Source organism: Tinamus guttatus, unplaced genomic scaffold, assembly GCF_059628265.1.
Source record: "Tinamus guttatus ecotype Peru unplaced genomic scaffold, ASM5962826v1 Tinamus_guttatus_pri_ptg000451l, whole genome shotgun sequence".
Classification (NCBI taxonomy): domain Eukaryota; kingdom Metazoa; phylum Chordata; class Aves; order Tinamiformes; family Tinamidae; genus Tinamus; species Tinamus guttatus.
This window is the reverse complement of record NW_028288985.1, coordinates 2,221,117-2,243,016: the sequence shown is the minus strand read 5'-3', so window position 1 is coordinate 2,243,016 and position 21,900 is coordinate 2,221,117. Positions and strand designations below refer to the sequence as shown.

At 40.6% G+C, this 21,900-nt stretch overlaps 1 protein-coding gene across 4 annotated transcripts in view; it reads right to left on the bottom strand.

The window, feature by feature from the left end:
- Positions 1-21,900, bottom strand: part of GRM7 (glutamate metabotropic receptor 7) — a 283,339-nt gene that overhangs the window by 180,677 nt on the left and 80,762 nt on the right. For all 4 annotated transcript variants that reach the window (XM_088532061.1, XM_088532062.1, XM_088532059.1 and 1 more), the window contains exon 2: positions 9,114-9,330. In XM_088532061.1, coding sequence (XP_088388187.1) covers positions 9,114-9,330 — 217 coding nt within the window. The remainder of the gene's footprint in view (positions 1-9,113; positions 9,331-21,900) is intronic.

The following is a 21,900-nucleotide window of genomic DNA, read 5'->3' as shown; positions in this document are numbered from 1 at the left end:
AATACATAAGGAAAAAGTAAAAACAACTTTGATCCTAATTTATACCCCCGCACCATGATTTTGCAAAATGGGGTGCATACAGAAAGTTGGAGAGACTTTTTCCTCTTGCTGACCTTTTTTCTACACAAGCAAGTTGGTATGAGGAGGCTTCAGAGCTGCTGAAGCCTGACTAGTCAGTAGGGAGTATTTTCAGTATGCCAGTGAGTTTACCAGCAACACAGGAATGCCACCTTCCACGAGCCTGAAGGGTTTGAGATGTTCGTCACTCTCTGTTGTTGGAGGTGGCAGAAGGAATAAAGAGGCAGGAGAGGCACTTCCCAGAAGATGCATCTTAGAATTATTTATGGGCTGCTACTCCCCCATGGCTGAGAATGACGCTGCCTGTTTTATCGCAAAGTGAAAAGGGACTGTGAAGAAAGGAAGGTATAACATGAGACGGTATTTTATTTTTCCTCCTGGGATGCAGGATTTCAACACCAGAAACCGGAATGCCTTACTGCAATTGATTATACATTACCCTAAGATGCAGAACTGCTTTTAGAGCTGGTCCAGTGTGATGTATCAACCAAGTCAGCCTATTCTGTAAAACAGACTATACCCCATGGGAAAACCTGAGCGTAACTCAAATATGCCAATTTGCCACCATGAAAGTCAGAACGTGTGTGGGTTCCCAGCAGGGGAGTTTGGTGAAACTCCTTTTAGTCCTCCAGGAAAACTGACAAGACACTTTGCATGACACTCCACAGGGCTGAGGGAGGCAGGAGCCGGGGTTCTGGATCTCCCTTCCTTCCTTGGGTAGACTGGGAGGCAGAAAAAAGGCCTAGGGAAGGGCAGAGGCACTCAGGTCCAACAGCCCGGGAGTCTCGTGGCAGAAAGAATGGACTTCAGAAAGGATTTCTGTCTTTTCTTCTAAGAGTTTTTAATCTTCACATTCCATTTTGTTTCAGAAACTACTCATTTTTTTGGTGAAACAAATGTCATTTTCTAAACCACCCTCCACAGTAGGTCTTTCTTATTCACAGACTTCTCCTGTCTTGACTCACTCTTTCCAACTCCAAGCACTTCTAGCAGATTCCAGTGCATGGCTTTGCACTTCATCCTCCTCTAACACTTCCACTCACTCAATTTCCACAGACCTTTTCTTCCCCTCTGGTCCAGTAAAGCTGAATTCTCTGCTTTCCCCTTACTCCTGCCTCTCCCCAAAACAGCATTTTCTTTTGTACATCAGTACAACCTTCTCCTCACACTCCCCTATGCAATGACATATTTTCTGTCCCTTCCTCTAACATTTCTGCCAGTTTCCTACAAGTTTCTGTTCTTCCCTGCAAGCGATGGATGCAGAATGAACGCCTGTGAATGCTCCTGCTTCTCTGGTTCTGCTCTGTCCTGCTCTGTATCTTCCTCGAGGGGCACATACTACTCCTAAGATGCAGAACATCTTCCAAACAACAAATGAAGGACACTGGGATTGGGTGAAAAATTCACTGAATCTGCATTAAACCACCCTTTCAGCTTCTATCATGGGACATACACAGAGCAAAATACAAAATCATTTCATGACTATGTCTTGTTTTACAAGCAAAAATTAAGGTGCAACAATATATTTTCCTGATTTATAGTAACACAGACTTAATCACTTATTTGCAACTGACCCACATGACACACAACACCTAACCATGAAAAGCATGTTTTACTAAATTTGCAGTGGTATTTTTTTAAAGGATGTGAGAAGCTAATTTTTTGGTAACAAGAATTTTCTATTTCAATTTTATTCTATTCCTTGAAAAGTAATCTCTAAATGTTCAGTAAGTGCTATAACAGGCAGCAATTTGTCACTAAAGCCATTAATGTTGTAACTGCAACAAAAGTCTGTTACAATGGTCCAATACTAAAATTCTCTTTCGCCAAGAAACCAGATGTATGAGACCAGTCAAGAGGATAGAATGCAAGTTTCTGCACGTAGTATCAGCATGGGACTGGCCCAAAATTTCAGATAAGAAGGCGCTAAGCTAATCATCATATAATATCTTTACCGCCTGTCTTCTCCCCAAACTCTGTTTTATTGATTTTTCATAAGTCTGTTTGAGAAGCAAGAATTACTCCGACCTCTGCTAAATGAAGCTCCAAGTCATAACGCTGTTGAGGCAGACGGGCTTCTGCCACCGGGGTGCTAGCAGGGAGGGAGCTAAACCACGTGCTCTTAATGCCCCTCAACTTCAGTGCTTTCCCGAGTAAGATCATAAGCCTATAAGTCTACACCATATTTTTCTCCTCAAATGTTGGCAAAAGATATGAGAATACATATATCATACACATATCAATGCTTGGATTCATTTTAGTTTTTGCAGCTCTCTAAGCCAGGCACCTAACATGTTCCTCCCAGTGTCACCAAGAAGCCAAAGTTCAACCATCATGTCAACCACATCACTCATTTGCTTCCCTAAACGGCATGACCTCTCACCTCAGTTATACAAAAAAAGCCGCAGCAAGATAGATCAAAGCCCAAAGATGCACAGAAACTCACAGATTTACTTCGCAGAGCTATGCTTCTGTCTTGCACGCTGCTTACTCTTTTCCACTATCGCAAGTGTGCTATTAAGGTCTTAATATAATCCAGAATACTCTTGAGGATAAAGTCCAATGCATCTCCTAGCAGATCATTTACAGTTAAAATAAAATTCTACTGTAAACTGTTTTTAGCAAGGTGTAAAATGCATCTCCATTAATGTAAGTTATACTGTCAGCCAAGGAGATATAAAACATTTTCACGAGTTTCTACAACAAACAGGATCTCCAGTGTTCTACACAGATGATTTCATTTGGGAACGCCGAATACTCTAGAAATAATCCTAATATTGCATTTATATCTCTTAAAAACAACAATAAAAACATCTCAGAAAAGACTTTGCCTTAGTCTTATCACTAGCAACTGAATATAAATACTGCTTGTCGTGTGAAAACTAAACACAACATGCTGTAGCAGACAGTGCCTAAGTTGCTGGAACTTCAGAAAGCAATTTTTCTCAATGACTTTTTTTTTTCTGAGATAGCAAAACATTTGTTATTTGACAAAATGTAGGAAGGAAACTAAAATAATATCTTCATATTTAACATAACATCACTGAACACTAGAAAGGACAGTTGCACAAATGTTTCTGAAAACCAAAGTAAAGGAAAATGGAATCTGCTTTAAGTGCTTAGATATAAACTATATTCCATCAGTTTCATGTATTTATTTTACTGCATTTGATCCAGAGCTTTGCCTCAGCAGGAAATAAAAAGACGGTTTCTTATTATAACCAAGGTGCTATTTACCCATCACAGCTGACTGCCAGGAAAACGCTGTCCCCTGGCATCTGCAGTATTCAGATTTCAGCTCCTTGGCTTCACCAGGGTAACAGGGTGAAGTCAGCACCTTCCTTTCACCTCTCACCTTCCTTTCTTACTCTTGAGCTTCTTTTAACCCAGAGATTTATAATCAAGTCATTGTAATAAGTAATCCAAAAACATCCTGTAAGACTTCAATTTATCCAGAATTAAAAAAGGCAGAAACTGCTATTTGGCCACAGGAGTGGTATGCTGTTTAAGTTCCATTCTTAAAATACTAATATTTTGTACAACTCCTCCATAGCAGTGATTTTACTCTCTCCTGTTATCTAGCAATAATTTGTAGTCGTGGGATTTCCAACGACAGCGTAAACAGATTCTGTTACAAAACTGCAGGTTCAGGGTCATGGCAGGCAGTGACGAGCCCATCAAAATGCTGTGCCATTCCCTGAGGGGAACTGAGCAGTTCCGTGCTTTAAACAGTGTCAACTTCTATCATAGGTAGGTACCAAATTAGAAATCACATTACAGCATACTACACTGAGGTTTTCACAGGAAGTATCAGGAAATGACTCAGATAACGAAAAATCTGAATCAAAACAAACAGATCTTTTCAGAAACACAAGTCAGAGATCAGAACAACTGATAAGGTTTCGGCAAAAACTGCTATACTTCCACATTTACGTGATCAAAGACATCTAAAACTGTGTATGTAACAGTCCATTCCACAGATACCCAGAAAAAATAATTTCTCAAACTTAACTGTGTGCACCCAATTTTGCACAGAAACCAAGACACTAGGTTTTAACTAAATAATGCAGCGATTAATGATATGCAAAAATGGTGATTTTAGGTGCAGTATCACTTGAAATCTGTTAGGTGAAACAGCAAGGTAGCTCATGGCAGGGATATGCACATGCATGTGCGTATAAATGTTCTTTCACTGGAAAATACAAAGCTGGAAACAAGTTGAAAAAGAAATTCAAGCTTAAATTAAGAGACAGAGAAGAAATACTTGATCCATCCCCTGCAGCTCATGGCACTCGGCCCTCCTGGCACAACAGAGCTGGTTCAAAGCTTACTTAGCAGACCCCTGCACAGCGCTTGAAATTCATAAAAACAGAAGAATTAAAGAAAAAGGTATGTGCAAAAAAGTCTTTTTTTGTAAGAATGTATTATCTGAGAAAAAAAAAAAACAACAGGCAAAGAAGATAAAGAGATTGTTGCAAGTGTTGTGCCTGTGGATGTTAAAGTGGATTAAAGTTTATTCTGCTTTCTCATTCCACCAAGATGATGATAACCTTTTAACAAATGTGACACCGCAACTAAAAGCCTTAGTAGAAACTTCAGCAGATGCAATAATCGTATCAGCACACTAGTTCAAGAAGAACTTAAATCTTTTTTCCATGTTTTTATCTAATGCACAAAGACGACATGCTTTTCTGTATTTTTTTTTCTGCAGTCCTTCCAAAAGGTTGAGAAATACATTGTCTAGAATAATCTTTGTTTGCAGATTACGGTACTGCCTAACTGGAGCAAAGCCTGGCGCAGACACTACTCCCTGCAAGAGAGTAGGATTAGTTTGTGCAAGCAAACACAACTCCGCTCACGATCAGCCTTGCTAAGGGCAGATACTTACCCACGAAGTGGCATTTTGGACACAAGAGATGTGGAATGCAGAGGTGAAAGCAAGAGAAGTAGAGCTCAGCAGTTTCCTACACTGTACTGCAGCCTGTTGCCTAAGCACCGAAGTCTTCACAAGCTGAAAAGCAGCCACTATGCTTATCTGTGAAACTGTTCAGTTTTGGAAAAGAAAAATATGAATAAATGCATGTTGGATCTTTCATCTATCTGTTAGGAGGCATCCCAGTGGTCTTTCACTAATGACTTCAATATATATATTTCTTACAGACAGCAATTAACCTTCTGGTGCAGATTAATCTCTTAAAAACTTAAAAAAAAATCAAAGATGAAGTAATCTTTGAAATTCGAGTATTCAGTAGTTTCATTAATAATCTGAAATTGTCCTTCAGATATTCCATAATTAGAACATTCTCCTAATTTATTAATCCCAGACTGCAGAGCATGTTTCAAATCTTCATCCCCATCACAGTGACATATTCAAACTAGCTTGAAGTACTCATAATAAAAGTCACTTTGTGAAAGAATTATTAACCCAAAGGATCAGGCAAAGTCTTTATAAACTAAAAGTATACTTAAAAGCTAAGCATGGATAGTTTTTTCTACTCACCCTTACAATTCCTAAGATCAGGGCTTAAATAGAAATAAGTCTGGATAAAACATGGACTTTAGGATAATTAGCTTGCCACTGATTTGAGGCCAAAGATAATCAATGTGTTAGTACCTATGGACTAAATCTTCTTTTCTGCCAAAATACACTGATTACAAGACACAGGGCAAACGTCCGAGAGCTAATGATGACTGCTTATTTCCAGTATGTCCAAACTTTGACTAATTACTCCGCTCCAGGGTTGTTCCTGTTCCTGGCAGAGGAGAAAATCCTCAAGGACGACATATTTAAGAACTAACATAAAGACCTCTGCTTTGACATCCCTCCCCGCTCTCTTCCTCAACTTGATTTTTCTGCTAGTTAAAAGGAGGGACATGTGAGTTATGCCCTATAGCCAGGAAAACTCTTAAACAGCAAGTTGTACCTTCATGTCCCTACCCAGGCAGCATGAAGAGGAGACACAGCTAAACACAAAGCAGGAGCTCTGCTGTATATGCCACATTCACATATTTTCACCAGGCTACAGAGATTTTTTCTGCCACAACTTTTTGATTATTTATTTGTATATGAGTTTGTGAGTATACGAATTATCAATCTGACTGCACGTACACATTGTTTTTCTGCAAAGAGACTTTTCTGTTTCTAAACGCAGCCTTTCCTGGTGCTGACATCTGATTTGAGCAGGCAACTGTTTCAGCGCACGCAGCAGGCAACTTGTGCCCAGGACCAAATCACAAAATCTAAATGGACAACTCTTTAAATGTAACGCAAGCGCTCCTGATGAATACTGAATGCTTTAGCTCACTAGAAAACGGAGTAAACTATTAAGTAATTCTTCTACCTTCCATCCTCTCCTTTTTACTATGGAATACCCCAGGTATGCCTTCTAGCTTAGAAAAGATTGATAATCCTTCCAACCTTACTAATTTTCAGAAAAAAAAGGTATCGTTGACTAAGGAAACACTTCCCTGCACTGCTGCACTTGAGCCCGCGTTTCCCGCTGGGTGCCAGCACAGGCCGGAGCGCAGCGTTCAGCTCCTCACACAGCCGCAGCGTCGAGGCCACAATCGCCCTCCATTTCTTCGGGGTCACTGTGTTATGAGGATAACACAAGATACGGCTGCTTTTGTGAAGATGCTTTTATATTATACACCTCAGTCAGGCCACGTGTATTTGGTCCCATTAAACATACTCAATACCTCAAGTGCATTGCCCTTAGCAAAAGTCTTCTCTCCTTTTGTTGGTGATTACACAGCCTGCTCTTCACCACTCCAATGTAATTTTTAAATAGACAGAACAAAGCTACAAGCTCTGCCACAGCTGTGAGCCCAAAAATTTATGGCTGTTTGTGGCTTTTCTGTAAGGCCCCTACAGACTCTGTGACTGCAGTAACCACCTAACAGCCTCATTAATCAAATATCTGAATAAAATACATGGCAGGTAGTGCTCCCAGGAGGGGACACAAGGTCTCCTGAGCACCCTGCGCACAGGGTCATGAGGCCACCCCAACAGTATTGTATGCTTTCTCTTGCCGATGCTCTGGGAAATCATGTCACAGCAGCCCCCATCTGCCACCCAGAGCACACCCAGCCTGCCGTGACCCAAGGGACACGGCACGCTCAGCGTCTACGCCCTCTCTCATGAACTACGTTGCGTTTTATGTTGGCTACATGGAAAACTGCCATTAATGTATTCTACAGAAAATTTATAAAATGACACGGTATTATGCTGCTAGAATTTGTCCTTGACATGCGAACATACTTTTTGTATCATTTTGCAAGGATATTTGCAAATAAAGTTAATTTAAAATTATAATTAATACTGGCATTTTGTCACTTCCTGTGGTAATAAATCCAAAAGCATTTTCTTTAATACCACATAAATATGCATTCAAACGAACAGAAAAAAATTATGCAAATATAGGTTCCTTCTGTAATATCGACATAATGAAACAATCAGATTTTCCTTCCTAAAGCCCCTTGCTTTAAGTACAACCATCCTCTGTCGTCACTTCTTGGATTATGCTGACAAACGGGACAGAGGCAGCTTCCCGTGGCAGTTTGGGAGCAAGCCGACACGCGGCGCCTTGCGAAGCACGCGGACAACGTGCACGAGCACCGCGCACGCTGTGGGACCCGCTCGGCAACAAGAGAGAAAAGGGAAACCTCAGGTGGCTGCTTCAAAGAAACGTCTGTCCCATTCTAGTTTTTCCAATTCTGACTGATAGGCACTTATTAATTTGGCTAGTCAATTGTGTAATTTAGTAAGTGAATTATAGTTTGAGTTATGCCATTTATATTCAATATGATGCCAGGACAGCTACAGGCTGCTAGATCCATGAATTCCATTTGCAGAACATAAGAGAGCTTATTCTTATAAAATGATGATGTGTTCATGATTCGCTGTAACATGTCAGGATATATTGTGCATTTATGGAGATAGGCTTGGATGAGTGACATCTTCTGATTATTTTTCCTCGCTAGCAAAAGAATCAATTTCAAATATTTCAATTTACAAACCTTAATGATTCTGGATTGCAAATTAGCTTGTCATTGGTTTATATCTGTATTCCCTGAAGTGCCATCTGAAGTCCTCCTACGTTCTAGTGTCTCCAGGGAAATTTAGAACTACTTTACCCTGAAGAGCAAGTTAGCAGCACAAGAATATGACTGTGCAGTGGGGACTGCTGCATAACAGGCAACAGTGGCTCGTGGCTGACGAAGCAGCCACACCTCTCAGGCAAGCTGCTCCGCTTCCTACTGCCACAGGAAAACAAACTGCGGAATTAGGGACTTCTGTTAAATGACTTGTGATGGTTCCACACCTAAGCCTGACCCAATGTAAGAAGATGCATTTCCCTGTATGTTGGAACATCACTAACAGATGAGCAACACCACCCAGCACTGAAAGTATTAATTTTTCATGTTCGCCCTTACTGCACTACCACTAAATAAAACATTTAAGAAGTAAAAAGTGAATCATCTCTCAACAAGCACCTGATAGGTCTCACATCATACTGCCAAGTAGATCTTTGTGACTGAAGTTGTTTGCTTGTTACCTCAGAGCCATCAAGTAAAAGGGTATGAATTTTCTCAACTGAATTGGCCAACAGAAATGCTGAAAAAAAAAATCTATTTAAAAGGTGATTTGAAAGGTGAACACAATAGTATAAGACAAGTCAATGTGTAATAGTAAGGTATCTTCAAACAATCTCTTGCTGTGGAGAGATAATATTTCAAAATCTGACTTCTATCCATGTCAACGTAACACAATCCTGTTCCGTGGAATATCAAGAGTTTGGTAAGACCAGCATCTTCTATTTTCTCCAGAAATGACTGAACGTCACTAAGGTTTCAAGCTCTCAAACTCCATAAGCAGTTTAGGCATGAGTGTCTAGGAACTGTAGGAACAGTCCTAGGAACAAATGAACTGTAAAGAACTGGAGCAACCTTTTAATCATATATATTCTAGAAAGATAATATAACCTTTGGTACAAGACAACAGCATTTTCTGGAGGAAGGGGGGCGTTGCCTACCTGCCTCTCTGGAAATTTGCATGAAGGACTCGACTCCTTTTTCTCCATAATTCCCTTCAGATGCCAAAGTGGATACATAATTCCAGCCCAAAGCTTTTACAATGTCCACCATTGCTTGCGCTTGGAAGGAATCTGGAGGAACCACACGTGAGAAGAAATCATAGCGCCTGTCATCACTCAACTCTGGTGCGGTTGAGGCATAACTGATTTGTGGGATCTGTAGAAAAAAATAATTTCTGATAAATATACATATTCATACATTCATTGTACTTCTTGCAGCAACTAGCTAAAGCAGTTCGCTTTAGCTGAATCTTACTTCTCTGCCTTGTACCCATATGTGGTTCTCTATTGTGTTCCTTTACAATGTGCAAGTCAAAGAAACAATCTTTTCAGTAATTTCAAGTGGAAAATTATACAAAAAGTCATTAGTCAAACAACTTCACATATTGTACAATCATAATATGTTCCTTGCAGGCCATCTTAATCACATCCACCACATACAAACCATGTTTTTTCTTGATACGTCCTTTTTCTTGGTTTTCTGGTTTGACTAGTATCAGTCATCTAAGAGTTCAACAGAGGTGGAATCCACCCTGCCCTCACAGGTGACACACAGAGCTTTTATCAGTTCCTTGAGGAAGTTCTTAAACATCACATTTTAACTCCAAGTTTTATATACATATATTTATATGTATATATATATATATATATATTTCTGTTTTTTTCAGTTGGCTCTGCCCTAAACCCACATCCATCCATGACAAACCAATCACTGCTTTTTCTTCTCCCAAATGCAGACTGTGATGGATACTGTTAACTTATGAACATAATATTGTTTAGAATATTGTTAGAATATTGTTTAGGGTTCTTTTCTCCTTGATAAAAAAGATTCCCATCAGTTATGATCTCCTTAATATCAAAATACATTGTGTAAGTTTGAGGTAACAGTCTGGGACTGTTCCAACTGTTTCTTAATTTAAGGAGCCTTCCATAATTCTCTCTTGAAATGCCAAAGAGGATGAGAAAGGATCTGCAAAATCCGCAAGCAGGATAATAGATTTTGAATGCTGTAGATTGTGGAAAGGTCAGTATTTCATGCCTTGATGAGGCATTTTTAATATTCTATCTTTATATGGCAATTCTACAAGTATTTATTAGCTCTTCCAGTCTTCTCATACGTTCCCCCATGCTCAACATCGCAAAGGGCTCAGCACCTCCAGTCCCATGGAGGTCAGAAGCACAAGAGAGCAAACACAGCATTTCCAGAGTACACACGCTCGCCACGTTAACAAGTCCTGCAGCACAATAAAAGTGGACAGGTAGAAGCAAAATGAAGCCTGAAGACCCAGCAGACAATTGAACTTACCTAAAGCACACGAAATTAGTAAACATCCCTGAAAAATTGCAGAGAAATGTTCCTATCCTTAAAAGTAATATTCACTCTTCTATTACAAACCACAGCAAAGTACATGACTTATTTAAGATCTGTTTAGCCTCATTCAACACGGCCTAGAGCCAAACACGGTTTATGGCCCTCGATCAAAAACCTCCCGCGCCAGCGGGATCCCTGCGCGCAGCGACTCTGCTGAATCAGGTCCCTGGCGCAGCATCACTTTTAGCTGCTATGAATTATTAAACTGAAATAAATGCTTAAATTTTAGCTGGTGTTAAGGCTGTCATTATGTATGTTAGAGCACTGAATCCACCACTACTTGGAACAGCCTTTCTTTTGGATGTGTTGTGTCACTCATTTGGTAGCTTCAGCTCATGTTTTAAAAGACTGATGTCAAAAAGACATGGTTAATCATGCAGAAAGCTGGGATGCTGTAGGCATTGAATGTAAGACAGCAGTCATCTACAAAGCCTCGCCAGATTTATTTTAGATCTGTTGGTTTTAGACAGCATGTTGCCAACAAGACCTTCCACTGTTACAGTCACAGAAAATTTAAATAGTTAAAATTCAGGCTGGCAGAAAGAACACAGCAGGATGTTGACCACTATTACATGGCAGCCTTCAAAAACGATTGTAATTCCTAATTTGCCTGTGCTTACAATAACTGTTTAATAAATAATTGGTGACATTTTAGGACAGCTCTCTTCCTTTTTGTAAAATGCAGTTAAAAGAGCTTGCTCGGTTGCTTATCAGCTTAATTTGTCTATTCATTTGATGGCATTATATTAAGCAGAACAGTTAATCATGCCGACGTTATGGGTGCTATTAATTAGCCAAGCATCCAGTACACAATTTACAGCCCCGCATACTGAACCACACTGAGACAGCAGTGTGCTGGGATTTTTGAATTATAAATAGGAGATGTGAAAATGCATTTTATCTGCAAACGAGTATTTGCATTCCTCAGTGCCAACAACTGCTTTTTTTTAGGTAAAAATCAAAAGAAGTATGTTCTGCAGCTATACAAATGTGAACTGTCTGTGGAATTTGCTCCAGTACTTTTATTACTTAGGAGACTTTTGGGTTTTTAAGCCTCTTTTCCTCTGTCCAAAAAACACTTTCAGCTGTCACAGTTGCTTGCAGCAATAAAAGCATCCCCAGGCTTTTATATCTTTTTGATTTTGCTTTCTTACAGACTACCTAAAAACAATGTGAAGTGATAATGAAGAGGGGAACTGCAGTAGGGTTTTTTTTGGCTATCAGAAGAAAAATAATTAAATAGGTACAATATTTACCACAGCCACTAGAGTTTAACTTTGCCCAATATATCAGAGCATCTCAGAGCTGCCTCTGCAAGATGTGACCCCTTCCTGCACTGCTTCCTTCCCATCCGCCAGCCTCCCGGCAGCACAAACTGAGCATCTGTCTGCAGCAGCCAGCACAGCCCAGCAGTTCCTCTTCCACTCACTTTTGAGCGCTTCGATCTATTCCCCTCGGATGTGGACAAGCATCTCACAGACTTGAACGGAAACTGTTCTCCCATACCTTGCACCATATGTTCCTCTTGGTTATTATATTGTTTTACAGAGTGACTTTAGCTTGAAAAACACAACCTCACGTTAACTCTTAACCAGACTAACAACGAAGAAACAACGCGCCCTGCTGCGACGTGATGATGGCTTCTCCCCAACGCGCGCCTTGGGCTCCTGGGAATTTTGACAACAAAACACAGGAGACGAGAGCCTCAGCAGGTGGGGAGAACAGGTCAGACCCGCTCAGGACTCTCCAAAGCAGGGCTGAAATGTCTCAGTTGTGGAAAACAGACAGACTCCTTTTAACTCTTTTTTTTTTCTCCTACATAATATATTTTGAAGCATGATTTAAAGTGTTTCTCAGTCTTAGCCCCATAATTTCATGAATAAGTATCACACTAATGACAAATTTCATTTTTCCAGGAAAAAAAGAAGTAAAATTTGAATAGATTTGTTATGGAGAAAGCTTCATCACAGCACTGAACTTTTTTCTTTTTTTTTTTTTTACATTAATCAGCTATTTTATAAAAAAATTATTTTTCTTTTGTGTTGATATAGGCTGGTACCTCCTATTTGATCATCTGTTCAAAACTTTTAAGTTTAAAGAAGCAAGCATTCTCTTCCGTCATCTTTTTCCATCACATTTTTCTATTTTCTACTCTAAGACACGTCTGAAACATCAAAGCTTTAGGGAATTACATTCTACTTTCCAAACAGCTCAACCACTTTGGCAGGAGAGCTGCGATCCTTAAAGCCCCGGGGATAAAATCCCCTGGCCCCGCGCAGCACAGCGGAGCCCAGGGCTCTCCCGGGCGCACGCGCAGCTGCCCGTGCTGGGGCCACCCCTGCTCGTGTCCCCTGGGCCGCAGGTAGACGACGCAGCTGTGCGAGGGGCTTCTGCAGGGACCCTCCGCTTCAGCAAACGGCTCCGCAGAGCGGCCCTGCGAGAGGAGGATTTTCTCCAACGCGGTCACGTTGTTTACAAGATCATGGCAAACGTCACCTTCAAGAGCTTTGCATGTTGCTTGCCTAGTTGATGTCTGATTACACTAAGAGTGAATGATTAATGGGAACATTGCATTTGTCAGGGATTAATTAATGTTAATTTATTTTTAACGTTGAACATTATTCTTCATTTACTTCATTTTTTCTGCTAATGGAAAGCTCTCTTTGGATCCCCCTCATCACCTGGCTGACTTGCTAAAGACGCCGGGTCTGTTTTGCAAGCAGGCACAACACAAAGTGTTTCTCCTGGTCTGCTAAGCCACATCCTCCAGCATCAGGGCTGGAACTAGAAACTTGAGAGCAAAAACCAGCTGACAACTGAATGACAAACTTGATGAGTGTTTTGTTGTTGTTGCTTTGGTTTTTTTGGTGGCGGGGGGGAGGTAGAAGGAAGGGAAAGGAGGATGCTGAGCTAGGGAAAAATTCTCTACATTGTCCACCTTTCCGCCCATAAATGCCCATATTGAATATACCAAGAATGGACCTTTCAGCGCAGCAGGCACCATCCAGCTGAGCAGATGCTGGTCTCCCCATGCTTTGCCTATGCTATCCACCTGGACACCTATGTCTACCGCCCATACAGACAGCACAGCTGCTGTCTTACAGCACTCATTCCAATTCAGACTCCCTGGGGTTGTCTCCTTATCCCGTTGTCTCCTTATCTCAGCGTTCACGGGATCCTCGAGACCCTCCTCCTCGGCAGCTCGTCCAAAGGCTGCCGCAACCCCGGGGAGCACCAGCTCCCTTCCCCTCACACCTGCATCCCACCTACTCCCAAGTTCTGATGCAACTGCCCTTGCTCTGCAGAAGACCTGCCAAGTCACTGGAACCACATAAATAATTAGTACTGCCCTGCTATTTAAATGCGATGGAGTTACGCTATCTTCTTCCCAACAATCTATTAAAGGATTAATAAAATGGTGCACCTGAACCCACTCACCAAAGGACAGTTGTCAGAAAACTTCAGAAAAGGCAATTTCCCTAAGGATCATGTGCAATTAAGATAATGCATGAGCATACCTGTTGAGATATTAATGAGCTCCCACCAGGAAAATATTAAGTTCACAGTTTGCTGCAATTTTACTTTCAACTTCCTATTAAGTTTTATTAATATGATTTTCTGACAATAGAAGAAAAAACACCCTCTTCTGATAAAGCCTCTTGAACTCATCTTATTTAGCAGTGCAGTGTCAGTCTACACAAATTGCAAAACCCTGCCAATAACTACTTCACAAAAATAAGATGCCTGAAGACTTTTCACTTGGCTGCAGGACTCTTTGGTGTGAACTGATGGATGACTACATCTCGAGTCTGTTTAGGTCTCCGATTTTATTCATGTAGAAATTTCTCATGTCAGGATTTAATCATTAGTTAGTGCAACTATGCTTTGTTCACCATTTACATCTCAAATTGCATAACAAACAGCTTCGGTATCCTGTAAACTACATGTAATTGTTTTGATTGTCTTAAATTTAAATTATTTCAAGTTTCTAACTATCTGTTTTCTCTTGGCAGAGCTCCTCTATATTTTCTTCCTTTTCACTCTTTTCGCAACAGGAAGACAAGTCTAGGAGCGATACAAAGACGCCGGGATCACGGCTCGAAGCCTGTAGGGAGACGAGGAAGCAGCGTCTGCCCCGAGGCCCCTGTGCCCATCCTGGCGGGGCAGCTCGGCGGCCTCGCTAGCGGAGCGGGCTCAGTGCCTGACCGGGGCGCCCGGGGATCCGCTGGGAAGCAGCGCAACATGGGAACGCCTAGAAGACTGGGAAATAATATTGCCCACCATCCTAGATACTGATGAGAACAAACCCTACTAGGGTGCATCAACAATGCCGCCCCTTATGTTCTGTGCTGACACTGCAGAAGTACTACATTTCCAGCTGATTTTTACATTCAAGAATTAAGCGTTGACAATGAGAATGGAGCAAAACAATTAACAAGAAAGTTTTCGTGTAATTCAATTTTCAAAGCAATAAAAACCATATCTGCACAGCTTCACCACATTGCATAAGCTGTTTTAAGTATGGCAAACTGTGCTGCATGCAAAAGTCCCAATGCAAGGGCAAATGCCTCTGAGTAGTGAGCAAAAGTAGCACATTCAAGGAAGGGCATTTGTATAACAGAAAATTTTAAAAAACATTAATCTATTTACAGTTCATTGTTTACCAATTACTAAAGCTACCGGTGTTCAAACAAGGTGCTATTTGCCCACATCACCACCTTCCATATTTTATCCCACAGTGAATTCCTAATGACGTATTGGAAAGCAACACCATCACCTACAAGGGAATTGCAGAGATACTTCATAAGGAGATGAAATATAAACAAGAACAAATGCAATGAGATGCTGGGCCTGGAGGGAGAGAACACTGAATAAAATCAAATCAGTAAAATATCATTCAATAAAATACCAAGATAACAAAAGCACTACGAAAATGAACCCAATAAATGATTAATATACATATTAATCTATACCAGTCTCTGGTACAAGTTTGACCATTGCAGCTATCTCGCCATTCTTCGTGACATTACTAGATGAGCGCATCATCCCTGAACTCAGGGATGCCCAAAACAACATTGTTTGGAGCTCCCAACCCTCATTTAAGCTTTTTGGATTTTTTTATGGAAGTTTCTAAGCAGGATGGCAAAATTTCCTATCTCTGGAGAGCTACAGGTGTGTTCGGCACAACAGCAAGAACAGGGTCACTGCTGAATGGACCTCTTAGTATCAGGTAACTCGTGAGTGACACGGGGATAGGAGAACAAAGAAGTGTCAGCAGGGGTAATGGACTCACAAAGTACATGGAGGAGTAAAGGGAGAAGGGCATTTCTTTCATCCATAATTTCTTTTCACCGAATCGTCTTGCTTTGCAATATATTCCTCAGCTTCTGTACATAATGAATAAACACTAGAAGATCCATGCAGACTGCTGCGTGCAAATTAAGATGGAAAGGTTAGTTCTATGTAAGGATTGACTGTAATTGAGCGATGCAGCAACAGAGAGCTGTTATGAGACAGTAACACACCTCTGACCTGATCTCCTGACAAGGAGCCATCCTGAGCTACTGTAACACCCCAGCGTATCGCTGCTTCAGAAACAGCGAGGCTGCTTAACGAGGCCCTGGTCAAAACCTGCAGCTCCCTGATGCCCAGGATGATGATGGATAATGCTCTTCATCACTGAAACAAACACCTCCATCACTGCCTTGCTTTTCTCAAATGCAAACTCCAAGTGCCATTGGCCCCATTTCAAATCTGCTTGAGACAGCTATAAGCTTAGGGCATAGGCTTTTGCACCTGCAAAATATTAGGTAACCAAACACATAAGAAATAATCCAATATATGGCTTGAAAGCAGAATCGGTGATATTTATGAAAATCTGTATTAGCATACAAGTAAATATCTTCTCCTTCATTAAAGCTGTAAGCAAAACTGTGCTTCTAAGAAATAAGGACACCGTCCTGTCCCACCAGCTTACTGGCTCTCAGTTGAAAGCTTCCAACGTAAGCATTTCTCCTTAATGCTTCCCATGATCCTGCCTGCACATTAGGGACCACTGGCACATCAAGATAAGTAACCACATCTTACTAAATACACTCCAGGCAGCTAAGACCTACAAATTCTTGCACTGCAAATCAATTTATAATGAATTTACAGGCTCCCTTCCTATACTAATAAACAGGAAATTAAAAAAAGGAAATCTCTCTTCCATGATCTGCACTCCTTTCACAGCAACAGCCTGCCAGTTTTGTAATTGCAGGCATCTTAACCGTTGCTTTCTGACCCATTAGCTAGTCCTGGCTCTTGAACAATGCCACAAAACACAGTTAAAACACTTGGATCGATAAATTGCTACTCTTTTTCAAGAAACAGTAAGTGCCATCGGACATGCTGTTTATTATCTGGCAGGACTTGCTGCAAGAATGAAATGGATACTATAAAGCACAAGCTTCAACTCCAGATTTCCCTCCTTGAGCCTAGCCCACCTCCACAATCTCCAGGTGAACCTGGCAGTCACCAGAGACCCACCAAGAGCCGGCCGCAAGCAGGGAAGCTAACGGAGGAACACGGCCCAGATTCTCATCAAAGCTGCCTTGGCAAATGTCTTGAGATCTCCCCTTCCAGCAAGTGCCTCTACTGTACTGAACACTCTAATAAAATGTGTTTTATTAGCCATTAGACAGGCACACAACATGCTATGTGATTGAGCCCCTTAGAGACAGGCTTATGACCCAGGACCAACAGGTTCTGATACTTCTGAGCAGTTATTCAAACCTGTGCAACAAAACACTGCTCCCACTGCCTGGCTACTACCAAAAGAAATCACTTCTGAGGACGCCAGAATACAACTTAAATGCCCCTGTCAGTACTGCGCGGTGTTTTAAGAATAATAGACATCTAAATGGAATTAAACTGCTCTTTCACTTTGTGTCCTTGAGGGAAATAAATTAAAAAAAAAAAAAGAAAAAAAAAAAAAAAAAAGAAATCAATCCACACTATGGCCTGGACACAAAAGGTTCATACATATTTAAGATGACTTCCTTTGGAGGCAAAAATGTATTCCTGTATTCATCACAAGACATGTCATATTCTTTAACATTTCAATGGGATCAGCTGCTGTGTTACAGCACATCAGGAGCATCACAAAAAGAAGGTCCTTCTGTTCAGAGGCTATTTGAGGCCGCAAAAGCTACTGCTGTTGTCCAGCAGTTCTGGTTTTACACTTTTCGGACATTTCTGAAAGCATTCCTCCAACATCCACTTTCAAAATTACAAAATGATGAGAAATTAGTATAAAAACGTACACTGAAATGGAAATAAACTATGCTTAGATGCATGTGAAAATTCCTCTTTAGGTATAAAGTTGTGACCATGCACTCTTGGGACCACTTCTAAAAATTAACTAATTTACACAGGTTTTTTTGTAGTTTGATGTGATACTGTGCGCCGCCCTCGTGGCCACCAGCCCTGGTTAGCCCTTTGGTCTGGGTGCAGGTCACGGCGGTGCTGAGGCACCCGCGGGTCCCACAGGCTCCGGCCTCCCTTCCTGCCACACGACACGAGCTGGAGGCAGCTCGCACAGTTCCCACCCGCAACAAAATCATCTATCTGCCACATAACATGCATTATTGATAATAACGACAACAAGAACATGTACTATTATGAAACTTCAGAAATGCTTGAAGTATTAATTATGCCACAGAACTTGAGCCAGGCTGCTCACAAACTAGCAAGGCAATAAAGCTTTACTGATCTGTGGAGCTCAGGGGTGAGTTACGACCAGCACCACACATTTATACATGCTAGTGCATATTCATTGATTTTATAACATTAACTAGGATATTCCTTGTAGGATACATCAGTTAAACCATCAGCAGTGATTGCTCATCCACTGCAATGCAAGAACGCACAGCTCTTCATATTTTACCTCCAGTCCTGATGGCAAGAAAGCTTGAGAGCAGCATCAAAATAATAGATGGCCTCCGCTGCAGGTAATTTGAAATCTTAACAAAGCAGCACAGGATCTTGTCTATTACAAACTAATACTTCAAACCAATTTTTAGCTGAACTCGCAGAAGTTGATGGGAATACAGGGCCCTGTAACCTTTATAATAGGCATATTTCTGTAATCATGGCACAACAAAGCTGCTCATGCAGCAACACTCTTCTCAACCTTCATGTTGTGACTCCAGTTGCTGCAAAATAGCACATACACAGATTCTGCCCAACTTTCATTCCACGACACACCTCAATGTCTAAAACATAATTAGAAGGATATCATATGAAAAAAAAAAAAAAGGGAGAACAAAAGAAGCTTAAAAGAGGTGTATTCTGTATTCTTTGAATTTGTGCCAAGACTGAAGGTACTTTTCTGCTTGTTTACTTCTATCAAACCCTAAGAAATGCCTAAGTGATATATCCAGCAGATAAAACAGGCAATGATATTTCACAGCGAAGAAACCACAGTCAGGCTATTAAATACTACAGATAAGAAAACAACTTGTGTCAAAAATGCTACCGTCTTTGTACCAGAATCTTAAGAATAAGATTAATGTTTGTCTAAATCATCAGGTGCATGAGGATGGGAAAGGATACTCTCTTATGCAGGTAAGATGATGTACATCAAGAATCTTACATCAAGATTCTCCATGACTCTCCATGACTCCATGACGCAACATCAAACAAAATAAGAAATAAGGCATTTCTGGTTGCTGCACATTTTTAACACACATCTCTTATACACTAGATTCTGAAAAATAACTCCTTGAGGACTGAAACTTACTTTCTACGGTATGAAGATTTAGATCAAGGCACTCTCCAAATGGGTATTTCAACCATTCAAAGAGCTGCTGAACAGAGAACCAGAGTAGGGACGTGTCCTATATCCTGTTGTGGAGCATTACAGAAAGTAGATATACTACCCTCTCCTTGGACATATACCATCCCAGGGACCAATTTCTGCACTTCAAAAACTGGAAAATCAGGCACTGTGAAAACAGAGAGAAGTGCAACTATATATATATATGTGTGTGTATATGTATTTGTATATATATATGTATGTACACACACACCCCAAATATATTTATAAAGTGTGAATATGCTTGCCATAACTGGAACTCATACATCCATATGTAGACTTAGCCCAATTATTTTGAAAATAAATTTGAACCAGACTATAAAGCAAACTAGGTTTTATGTCCTATTTATGTGTACATATTGCTCCATTCATTGCACACATAATTGAACATTTTATTGTCTATGCATCTTTTTACAGGTTTTTAATCTGCACACATAAATATCACTGATTTTGAGAGTGCCCTCCCAAAGACAGGCTGAAACACAGAGAAGCTTGAGTCTAACAGAATTTCCTGAAAGGAATGCACAAAACCAGACACACACAAACCCACTGCAGTGGAAACAAATGATAATGTGGTATCATCCCAACACGATTGTTCTTCAAAGTCTAGTTATTAGTCCAAATGAAAGTTCCATGAATGACTACCATTGATCAGATTTTGTACAATTAAAAATTCAAGTCCAGGAGTTCAAACAGCCTCCAACTGGCCTTAATTCCAGCAGAGACTTTCAGAGTGAGAGTCCCTTCTCCCCCACCAGCTTGCCTTTCCCAGATCATCTAAAAACTGCCAGGGAATCCATTTATTAAGCAGTGTTTTAAACTGGTTTTCTGGAGCTTATTCCTTGATTCCCTTCCATACGATATGACAAGTACCTTTGCGTTTAAAAATGTCGGAATACTACAGAAAACTACTTTTAAAAGACAAGGACATGATATTTTGACTCTGATCTGATGTTACTGTCACGCAGTATAGAAAGAAATACTTGCAATGTCATCTTTAGAAAACTGATTTGAGCACAGCAAGTCAGTTTTAGGGAGCACTAACTCATTTCTGGTTGCTGATGGTCCGTGGCAAAACTGTGCATATCCTGAGGCACTTTTCCAAGGCCCAAGTGCAATATCCAAAGTATCCCAGTCTTTATTGGCACCACTTTGCTAGAGCAGAAGGAACTCTCATGGGCAAATTGGCAGTTTTAACATATAATTCAGTTCTTTGCAGATCTAATCAGCACAGTGTTACAAGTACCGTTAGCATCAGGAACCTCCCAACGTTGGAAACATCAGAGATGCTCAGGGAACGTCAGAAGTACCGAGGACACGTCAAGGGCAAAAAACCATTACCAGATCCATCCTGGTGCTCAGCGCTAGACAGACTATTAGTCCTTCAGGAGGCCACGCAGGTCATGCATACCAGTGATATGGCCCCTAAAAGTATAATTCCTAGGTTTTCCTCTGTTTCTGAGCATCTTTGCCTAAGCTGAACAATTTTATTTTGAATTAGTGCATTATTGCAAGACAGAGCCAAGAGCAAAATTATGGGTTAAAAATAAAATGTGCAAGGTCTTAATCTCTTGCTTGATTTTTTGGTAATTTATACCCTCATGCTTCAACAGTCTTTCTGCTATGTTTTCTTCTGTTCTGGAAATGCCTCTCTGCACTGACTACAGATGATGCCCCGGGTGAAATTCCCGTTAAGTAATCACAAGTAGAAAAAAAAAAAAAAAAAAGGAATCCAAGGCCACATAACTAATACAAAACTAAATGTGTGACCAAAGCTATATATTCCACTGCACCAAAACATCCCTCTTCACTTATGGAAGTAGCATTGCTTCTGAAAGTATTGCCAGTGATGTCAAGTAGCATAAATTCATTTTAGGCAAAAGTCTTCAAATGTGTAGGTGGTGCTCAGATACGTGACTGGGGCAATGGGGAACAGCCAGCACCATCACGAGGTGCCGCACGCCAGGATAAGAGGAGTAAAAAAACATGTCACAGCTGCTGATTAATGCTTTGAATATTATTATACTAACGTCTAATTCCCAGGGTTAGAAATCAGGATAAGATTGAATATATGGAGCAGATTACCCTATCTGCATGTATGGTGTGAAGTCTTCCTTCATGTCATATAATGACGTTCACAAATCCTAGAGACAAGATATGGCCTAAATGAACTCAAGGATAAAATCAAGCTCATTAGTTCCTGTTTTTTTCCTATAGATATTGCCTAATAATTTTCCTTTATGAAATACAGAAGAGAATTTCATAGCATCTAAGACACACTGAGTTTCAGGGACCTACAGTATATATGGCCAAGAACTATGTTTTCTACAATGAATAAATAAATAAAAAAAAAAACTCTGTGGGAGGGAGGGGGAAGAACACAACTAGATATTTTTATATCACATCTCCTTTAAATAGTGTCGTTAAAAGAACATTCCTATACACACTTTTAGCAAAGGTGCAATATAGGTATGTTCTCAATGTACATTTCAGGTATC